This window comes from Sus scrofa, chromosome 11 (genome assembly GCF_000003025.6).
Source record: "Sus scrofa isolate TJ Tabasco breed Duroc chromosome 11, Sscrofa11.1, whole genome shotgun sequence".
In the NCBI taxonomy this organism is placed as follows: Eukaryota; Metazoa; Chordata; class Mammalia; order Artiodactyla; family Suidae; genus Sus; species Sus scrofa.
The window spans coordinates 1289849-1300077 of record NC_010453.5 but is presented as its reverse complement, the minus strand read 5'-3'; the positions used below and the strand labels follow the sequence as shown (position 1 = coordinate 1300077).

Sequence of the window (10229 nt, the reverse complement as noted above, 5' to 3'; positions counted from 1 at the left end):
TGGACTCTAAACGGCTGCTCTGACTGTCCTTTGCCCACACATACTCGCCAGCACTTGCGTTTTCATCTTGGAATAAATGCACCTTCACACCGTCCCCCTGCAGCGGCCGAAAGCGAACTGGGCTCAGCACCCTCTGCGCGCTGCGTGACCCTGCTCGTGACCTTCGAAGCCAGGCCGACGGGGCTGCGGCAGGGACGGCTCCAGTCCCGCTCACCGCGACCTTGTAGCCAGTGCTGTTCCTTCCACATCAGCGCTGCTCTCAGCCCTTTGCAAACATCATCTTGACAATCCTATGGGTCGTTACCGCCACTTTAGAAAATTTTAAACAAACCGAAAAAAGCTTCAAGAAACAACGCGTCCAGATTGCCGGCGTAACCAGGATTTAACCAGCGTGCACGCGGCCCCTCCCATCAGCCAGCCAGATTCCCGGCAGCCCAGCCCCGCAGGACGCGGCACCCCTTCCTCGGCCTCAACCCTGACCCTCGCCCTTGGTCGCAGGAGTCCGCTTTCATATCTTCAAGGGAAACCTTTACGACGTCTCCCAAGCTCTGACCCCTGTTCTTCGATGCTTCCTGCCCTCAAAAGGCCTGATTTTCCCCATTTTTAAAGCATAAAAAGACTAACTTGTCACTGCACTTGATCCGGGCAGGAAAAAGTCTCTTCAAACAGAGCTTCTTCAACCTGCCTCAGCGCCAGGGATACTCCAAAAAGCTTCAGCTGCCCCCGGACCCACAGGCCCCTTCCCAACCCCACAGCCCAGGCCACAAACTTGTGCTCTGTTTCATTTAATCCCATGGCTTTTGTGTTCTTACCCCCACTCGGGCTTAAACGTGCCAAACCCCTCCCTCAGCAGACACCCCCAATACTGCATTAAGCCCCGTGCCCACCCCAACTACCTCTCGTGCTCAGTGGACCGCGGCGAGTTAACACACAGTTTTACACAGAATGCTAAGAGCACTTCTCTACACACCTTACAGAAGGACTTGAAACGCAAGGACTTCGTATGCAGTCATACCACAGCAAAGCCAAATCTAACTCCCCAGGAGGTGCATTACGATTTGTTCAGAGTTTAAAGGCTTCATGGCAATAAGGAGGGAGGAAAAAGTGGACGTTTATTTTACATCACTGAATGAAAAATAAATTCAGGAAACAGTAAGGCAAGTTTAGTAGGGCCTCATGCGCCCGGAGGTCGGCGGGGCCCGGTTGGGAGGCGTGATGGCTATGTCCAGGTAGTCTCCTATCTGGAACTTCTGCGACTGCAGCGTCATGGAGTCGTCGGTGCCCTTCCTCCCGGACATGGTGCTGCCGATCTCCTTCACTCTGCGCGGGAGAGCGACACGTGAGCCACCGCACCGCCAACAGTCCCAAAGGGGAGCACTGCCCTCATCTCCAGCGGGCAGAAGAGAATATGAATCTACCCCCCATCGGGTGAAACATCCCACTCAGGAAGAGACTATAGGAATTAAAAATGAAGAGCTACCTACCGATAGCCGGGCCTCTTAAGATCCGTAAAAACAATTGCAAAATTGAAGTGTGTGCCCTTCTTTCTAGCTTCTGGGTAGACTTCTTTTACTAAACTAGTCAATTCTTTCAAGGTTGCATCCATCCTGAATTTTTTTAGGGAAAAGACATTACATGTGATTAACCAGCAGTAACAACAAGGACAGTGACATAACAATGAATGAATTTACATGGGTCTCAACTGCAACTTACACTACAAACTGTCACGGTCTTAGGACTGAAGTAATTTTAAAGCGCCTAATAATGCTATTTGCCTCCAGATATCCCCTTACCAGCCTCAATATTTGACATTTCGAAGAATTAAGGTCAGAATGGCAGTGTGCCCCTGTGTTTCTGTGGAACGCTGGCCTAGCGCTTTACCCACCTAAGGAGGAAGAGGTCCACGTTAACCCAGGCGCCTTTCATTCTTTTTCATTCTTTCTAAGACGCACTTTAACATCTCTGAAACTGGAAGGCATCTTAGGATCAAGGTGACAGGAAAGCATGTCATAAAGACGGGCAGTGTTTTCCTTTCTAAGAGCGAATGTTCTGGTGAGTTTTACCGGAGATGGGCTCGCGCAGAGCAGGACTCAAATGCCCGAGACCCACGCAGCTGCACCTCTGCGGGCTGCCCACAGCCTCTCCACCCAGGCACCCCCGAGGCGCACACGAGAGCAGGAGCGCCCGCGATGACCACCTCCCTTCCGTCCTCCTCTGCTGCCCGATCCTGCTCAACAGCCTCAGACCTCAGCAGTGACCCCTAAAACCACGCCCTTCCAAGTATTACACAAACCCCTGTCACCCACTTAGCTGCCCAGGCCACACACCTCCCTAAGACAGGTCAAATCTGTTGTTCTCCATGCCCACCGCCACACTTTATTCCAGCCTCGCGTTACTTCGATCTGCATGCTGCTCTCAGCTTCTCCCAGCTCTTCCCAGGGAGAAGACCCTGGGGAACGCTTCTTCTCTGGCGCAGGCACACACTTAGGGGCGGCTGCACCCAGGGAACGTGGCTCACCCCTTTTACCGCGTCTACCAAGCTTCCCACCTGCAAGGACCACCCCAGCCCAACAGCTGGGGCGCCGAGGGGTGCTTTCTGACCATCAGTCCAAAGTGCACACGTGGGTGTAGACACTCCCTCTCCCTGGAATCTTTGCTGGGTGAATGTGAGGGTCAATTTCAGGCGTCTTTTTCAAAAAGCAACAGCCCCCTTATCTCATCAAGCACTGAGGCAGGTGTTCTGTACTGCTGTGTAGGTGGGATCAGTCTACAATCAGTGATTATCCTAATTAGTCTGGGTAAACCTCATCCATCAACCCGAGTGGGCCTGATTCAACCAGATGAAAAGGCCCGCCAAGCAGCGCCGAGCCTTCCTGAAGGAACTGCAGCAGCTTGTGCAGAGCGGCAGCCCGCCCCTCAGACCAGCCATGGGGCCGGTGCAGCGCCACGACGGTGCGCGCCAGCTCTTTCAACACGAAGCTCCTGCTGGCCTGTTCCGACCCCTTCCACTGGCCTCTTTTTAAGGACCAGCCAAGCTTAAGGTCCCTGCTCCTCCCCACACTGTCCCCAGCCCCACACAGTGCCGGGACTTTGGCCAACTCCTCCGCCACCTCTGCTGGCCTCCTCTGGACTCCACTGCCTTCCCGACAGGTAGGACCGCCGACTTTAGCTCCTCGGTCCACTTGTACAACTGAGAACTTCCAGACTTCGTGACTCATCTTCCCTCACCACCGCTCTGGGAGTGGCAGCAGGCTCTGGGCTTCCCACCGACCCTCCAGCCCTTCTCTGCACCCGTCCGAGGGAGGACACAGGCTGTCCTCCCTTGCTGGGCTGCAGCTCAGGACAACGGGCCTCTGGTCGTTTCATTCCTGACTTAGGAGAGGATGGACGGACCATCTCGCCTGCCGTCTCCACCCCAAGTCCTACTTAGCACTTACATCTGCTTCCCCCCCAAGACCAAGTTCGTTCTAGAAAAGAGCAGGACCTCTTTATACCCTCAGGGTCTAAGCAAATCACCTGGCAAACAGGAAATCTAATGTGTTGGAGAAAATCCACACTAATCTCTGGAGAGAGATTCATCAACATATTCAATGTATTCTGTATGTACGTATGGCTCTGCCCTATAAATCAAATCAACATTTCTGAATTTTTATCCTGGAATACTAAACTAGACTCATACCACTACATAAATTTAACAGACACCCCAAAAAGACAAATAAGGTTCCAATCTTTAAAGAACTGAGTTCTAGTATTCTGGGCTTAGTTTAAAATCACACACCTTTTTAGGAACGTAATGAAACACTGTGTGAAAAAGAGTTTAGTGATTCCTCAAAAAGGTACAGACTGAAGGACCAGATGACCCAGCAACTCCACTCCTGAGCATAAACCCAAAAGAACCGAAAGCAGGGGCTCAATACCATGTGCACACACTCATGCTCTCGAGAGCTCTATCTGCAAGAGCTGAAATGAGGAAACAGCCCCCAAGTGCTCATCAACAGACAAATGGACAAAATGTAGCATATCCTTCCAGTGAAACAGTATTCAGCCACAAAAAAAGAATGAAGTTCTATTACATGCTCTACGGTGGGTAATCCATGAAAACATAAGGGAAATAAAATAAGCCAGACATAAAAGGTCAAATGTGACATGAGAGCACTTACATGAAATGCCTAGAATAGGCAAATACCTACAGACATAAAAGAGCATCTACCAGGGAGTTCCCGTTGTGGCGCAGCGGAAATGAATCCGACTAGGAACCATGAGGTTGCAGGTTTGATCTCTGGTCTTGCTCAGTGAGTTAGGAATTCCGTGTTGTCTGATCTTGTGAGCTAAGGTGTAGGTCGCAGACGCGGCTCGGATCTGGCAATGCTGTGGCTCTGGCTAGCTCTGATTGGACCCCTAGCCTGGGAACCTCCATATGCCACGGGTGCGGCCCTAAAAAAGAGACAAAAGACAAAAAAAAAGCATCTACGAGAAACTGGGGGAAGGCTTACTGGGTACAGAATTTTTGTGGAGGAATTTTAACGTTCTGGAAATAGACAATGATAACGGCTGCAAAATATGAACATATTTAATGACACCAAAGTGTACATTTAAAACGGCAAATGCCAAATATGTTTTACAACAGACATATTTTGAGAAATTACACATCTTTTACTGCCACTAAAAAGCCACTCTACTGCGAAACCAAGGAACGGAATGAGGCTGCTTGTATGTGACGGTCCTAATCAGACGTGGGGTAGGGAAGGCACGGCTAAGAGAGGCCTTCAGGAGCCGGTAAACACATCAAAAGCTTCTCCATTAAGCACATCAGAAACCACCAGCTTTTGTGTTTTTGTTTTTTCTGATGCTAAGGCTTAATACCGCGTGGAAATGCTCTCAGAGGACGACAAACATCACCCAGCAGCACCACTCCCCCGCGCCGCGCCACTCCAGCACCAAGTTCGCGACTGAGACCCCCCGGGGCGGCTACCGCAATTTAACGGCCTCCGTGTCATTTCCGTGCCCAGCAACCCCAACAGGGACGGCAAGCTCAGGCCAATCCTTCACACTCCGAAGTTTCAACACTAAACACGAAACAGCCACAAGACGGGCAAACACCCTTCCTTCCCAACTCTGCGCCTGCTGCTCAGAGGCCGCGAGCTGGGAGGGGCCGAAGCCGGGAGGACAGGCCCCCGGCGCCCGGGGGACACCCGCGCGCGGCCTCCCGGCCTTCGCCCCCGGCCCGAGTCCCCGCGACCCCCGGGCGCGCCCCCGAGCCCCGCCTCACCAAGTGTAGATCTGCAGCTCGCTGGACGGCACGTTTCCGCGGGAGAACTCGTCCATGCGGTGGTGGCGGCCGTTGTTGGTGGTGAAGACGCGCAGCAGCAGCGGGCAGGTCTGGGGGCGGCGGGCGGGAGTCAGGAGGCGGCCCCTTCCCCCCCCGCCCCGCCGCCTGGGCACGCCCCGAGGCCCCTCCACCTCTCCCGACGCTCACCTTCTCCCGGTCGATGGGCTTCTCCGGCTCCTTCTTAATTTCCTCCTGGGTGACGCGCGATTCTACCGCCATCTTCCTCCTGCGGCCGGCGAGACGCTCGCTCTGACCTCCGACCCCCGCAGCGAGCATGAGAACCGAACCTCTCGCGAGGAGACGCTCGCGAGTTTATAGACGACACGGAGAGGCGGGGGGAGGGGTGCGCTCGCGCAGGCCCTCAGCGCAGGCGCACTACGCCGCTCGTAGCGGGAGCCCCCACCTCCCCCCTCCAATCCCCGGGCGCGCCTGCGCACTGCGTGCCGGGAGAGGACGGCGTCGCGGGCGGGGCCCGAAGGCAGGGTGAGGGATGCGGACGCCCAGTGTGGGAAGGTAGGAGTGGCGGGCGCTCGGGATGACGGCGGGCTGCCTTCAGGACCGGGCAGGAATGCACGGAACGACGCGCGCTAACCGGAGAAGGATGATAAATTTGATTAGGTTAAAATAAAAAAGGTGCCGGAAGAGAGAAGCGGGCCGCGGCCGGAGGGCGTGACCCCAGGCGCTGGGAAAGCCGGGGTCCCGGGGGTTCCGGGCATCCCGGGAAGAGGCCAGATGGCCTGCAGGTGCTGTAAAGGAAATCCACGTGTAGGGGGCTCGCGCTTGTCGCGCTGCCCTGGGGACGCGGTGGTACCGCGGCGACTGGCTTTAAGCGGCTGCTTTTCGCGAAACGTGCAGAGCGCAGCGCGGGATTCGGCGGGCGGGCGGCACCCCGGTCCCTGGCTGCTGGGGGCTGTTTGGTGGAAGGACGGGCCGTGTGCCCTACATCCACGTTCCGCCCCGTGGGCCACACCCTGGAGAGAACCTCGCTGAGCTGTACCCAGGGACGTCACGGAGACGCGAGAACAGGTGTCCTAGGGTTGATGCTCGACGCCTTGCGTAGACGATGCAGGGGATGCTACGCGTTGCCTGGTGAACAAACTGTAACTTCGAGAAACCCAAGGGCACAACGTAATGCTGAGTGCAGGAAGCCGGAAACAAGGGACATTTGCTATGCGAATACATCTTTATAGGATGCAAAAACAGGCAGCGCTAAACTCTTGTTCCGGAGGCATTCCCAGGTGATATAACTATAAGGAGAAAAGCAATGAAGTAATTACCACAAAGGGCAGAATGGTAGTTACTTGTGAGAAAAGGGGACTGTAACCAGGGAGGGGCAAAGCGGGTGCTTCTAGAGTGTTGGCAACGTCTGTTTGGGGACCTAGGTGATAGTTACATGATTGTTTGATTCTAAATTATTATTTGAACAGTGCATTGATATTTTACATACACTTCTCTATGAATATTTCTTTCTGTTTTAAAGAAATATATATTACCTTAAAAAAAAAAAGAGGAGTTGGTGGTTAGCAGGTTGAAGATCCAGCTTTGTCACTGCAGTGGTTCAGGTCGCTGCTGTGGCTTGGGTTTGCTCTCTGGCCTGGGAAATGTGGCATGCTGCAGGCTCAGCCAAAAAAAAGAAATGGAGGAGTTCCTGTCATGGCTCAGTGGAAAACGAATCCGACCGGCATCCATGCGGACGAAGGTTTGATCCCTGGCCTCGCTCAGCGGGTTGAGGATCCAGTGTTGCCGTGAGCTGTGGTGTGGGTCACAGGCAGGGCTCAAGCATCCGGGAGCTGGCATTGCTGTGACTGTGGCGTAGGCGGGCAGCCACAGCTCTAATTCAACCCCTAGCCTGGGAACCTCCATGTGCCTCAGGTGCAGCCCTAAAAAGACCAAAAAAAAAAAGAATGCCTAGGAATCAGTAAGGAAAAGAGAATTCAGTAGGATCCAACAGGACATCAAAGGGTGTGACAGGCATTTCCTAGGAGAGAAAAAACACAAATTACATGTAAACGTGTAATAATCATGAGTAACCATCATGCACATTTAAGCCACAGTGAGATGACATTTCACTCTGCTGGACTGGCCAGCGTGCAGAAGTCTGACGACCAAGGGCTGGCAAGGATGTGGAGAAAAGGGGGTTATCATGGACTTGTCTCTTCCACTTGGGCAACACCGACGTTACCTAGAAAGATTGAGCAGATGCTCGCCTTAAGACTCTAGAGGCACTGTTACACGTGAGCACCAGGTCACCTGTTGAAGAGTGGTCTAACGTCTTGAGTCCTAGTAACTAGAGAATCTGAAAGTCTACCAAGAGTATTTATAAGGCGGAAGACCATAAAGCCTTGAAAGTGAATGAATGAATCAATGTTCCTTTTGTTGTTGTTGTTGTTGTTGTTGTCTTTTTGCCATTTCTAGGCCCACTCCCGAGGCATATGGAGCTTCCCAGGCCAGGGGTCTAATCAGAGCTGCAGCCACCCGCCTACGCCAGAGCCATAGCAACGCTGGATCCAAGCCAAATCCGCCACCTACACCCCAGCTCACGGAAACGGTGGATCATTGACCCACTGAGCAAGGCCCCCGGGATCGAACCTGAAACCTCATGGTTCCCAGTCGGATTCGTTAACCACTGTGCCTCGACGGGAACTCCTCAATGTGTTTTTTAAAAAGAAAAAATCAGGGAGTTCCCACTGTGGCACAGTGGGTTAATGATCCCCATCGTCTCTGTGGAGGCAGCGGTTCAGTCCCTGGCCCAGCCCAGTGGGTTAAGGATCCAGTAGTTGCTGCAGCTGTGGCGTAGCTCGCAGCTTTGGCTTGGACGCAATCCCTGGGCCCGGAATTTCCACATGCCACAGTTGCAGCCAAGAAATTAAAATAAATGGTAAAATTAAAAGAGCAAATCACAGAACAATACGTACAGTAGGATTCAATTTATGAAAAGTTCAAACAGAGGAACCCCCACCCCCAAAAAATACTATTTAGGGAAACAAACACAACTGTTAAAACTATAAAGAGAAACAAGGAGTTGAAAACACTAAATTCAGGGTAGCGTTACCTCTGGGAGTAAAAGCTGATGTGATGCAGTTCCTGACAGGCACCCAGGCAGTCGTAGTGGACTCTTTCTCACGAAAACAGGTGTGGTTTTTTTATTCTTCACATCATAATTGTATGTTTTAGATAGTCATTTGTGTGTGTGATGTAGGTCACTGTTTAAAAAAATTTTTTTAACTGTGCTTTTATATTCCTTTTTCTTTCTTGGCCTTACTTGCAGCATATGGAAGTTCCCAGGCCAGGGACTAAACCCATGCCACAGCAGCAAGCAAGCCACAGCAGTGACAACACTGGGTCCTTAGCCTGCCGAGCCATAGGAGGAACTCCTTTTAACTGTGCTTTGTGCTGGGACCTTGCATGTAGTCAATATTCAGTTTTTTAAAAGGTGATACTTAAATTTCCTCCCCAGTTCTTTGATTCCAATATTAAGTCTTTTTCAAAATCTTCATGGTATAAAAATACAGACACAAGAGCACTCTAATCAATCAATGAAGAGAAAACAGTGAAACCGAAAATAACCTCACAGCCTTTTATCAGTGATATTAGGGAAGTTTGAGCTATTTTTAGATATAAGCTCTCATTTTGGACATTTGCATGTAACAAGCTCTCAACAAAACAGAATTTCCCAGAGCTCCCGTTGTTACTCAAGGTTAAGAATTTGACTAGGGGAGTGCCCGTCGTGGTGCAGCAGAAACAAATCTGACCAGGGACCATGAGGTTGCGGGTTTGATCCCTGGCCTCACTCAGTGGGTTAAGGATCCGGTGTTGCTGTGAGCTGTGGTGTAGGTCACAGACACGGTTCAGATCCTGTGTTGCTGTGTGGTGGCATAGGCCAGCAGCTGTAGGTCCGATTGGACCCCCAGGCTGGGAACCTCCATATGCCTCGAGTGCAGCCCTACCAAAAAAAAAAAAAAAAAAAAAAAAGGAACCTGGCTAGTATCCGTGAGGATGTGTATTCAATCCCTGGACTTGCTCAGGTCAGTGGGTTAAGGATTCAGCATTGCCATAAGCTGCAGTGTAGGTTACACATGCAGCTCAGACCTGGTGTCGCTGTGGCTGTAGCAGCTGCAGCTCCAGTTCAACCCCTAGCCCAGGAACTTTCATATGCTCCAGGTCCAGCCCTGAAAAGAAAAAAAAATAAAAACAATTTCCCAATACTTTGAGGCAGTGGAACTGCAGCTGTATTATGGGACAGTTCGGGTAGCTTTTCAAGCATCCCTCAATCCTCTTAACCTGGCCTTTGAGGTCCAGCTCTGAACACACATTATGAAATTTAAGTATGTGCCTCCTTTCTCTTTCAGGTTTACACAAATAAGCATTCCACTTCTAGGGATATACCCCCAAAAAATTGAAAGGAGGGACTGAAGCAGATGATTTTTTTAAATTTGTTTAAAACATTGTGTTAATTTCTACCATACAGCAAAATGATTCAGTTATATACACATATGTTATTTTTCATATTCTTTTCCATTCTGATTTTTCCCGGAATATTAAATATGGTTCCCTGTGCTACACAATTCTGTATATAGTAGTTTATCCATGCTGTATATAATCCATTCTATATATAATAGTTTGCGTCTGCTAACCCCAGACTCCCCGTCCCTCCTTCTCCCTCCCCCTTGGCAACCACAGGTCCGTTCTCCATGTCTGTGAGTCTGTTTCTGTTCTGTAGACAGGTTCATCAGTACTGTGTTTTATTTGTTTGGTTTTTTTTTTTGTTTTTGCTATTTCTTAGGCCGCTCCCGCAGCATATGGAGGTTCCCAGGCTAGGGGTCAAATCGGAGCTGTAGCCACCGGCCTACGCCAGAGCCACAGCAACGCTAGATCCGAGCCGTGTCTGCAACCTACACCA

The 10229-nt window shown here is 51.3% G+C and overlaps 1 protein-coding gene across 1 annotated transcript; it reads right to left on the bottom strand.

Annotated features, from left to right (window-relative positions):
• SAP18 (Sin3A associated protein 18) lies at positions 1088-9883 on the bottom strand. Its single transcript, XM_021065443.1, has 4 exons — positions 5477-9883; positions 5270-5379; positions 1485-1607; positions 1088-1320 (listed from the first exon to the last, which is right to left on the bottom strand). The coding sequence occupies exons 1-4, from the start codon at positions 5603-5605 to the stop codon at positions 1164-1166; spliced, it is 519 nt and encodes a 172-aa protein (XP_020921102.1). The 5' UTR covers positions 5606-9883; the 3' UTR covers positions 1088-1163.

What these genes read in the sequence shown, in the direction of transcription:
- SAP18 (XM_021065443.1), bottom strand. Translation starts at nt 5,605, where the DNA reads ATGCTCGCTGCGGGGGTCGGAGGTCAGAGCGAGCGTCTCGCCGGCCGC. An exon ending in GAGCTGCAGATCTACACTTG is followed by an intron (nt 1,608 to 5,269) that starts GTGAGGCGGGGC and finishes AAAAAAATTCAG; the next exon opens with GATGGATGCAACCTTGAAAG. An exon ending in CTTAAGAGGCCCGGCTATCG is followed by an intron (nt 1,321 to 1,484) that starts GTAGGTAGCTCT and finishes TCTCCCGCGCAG; the next exon opens with AGTGAAGGAGATCGGCAGCA.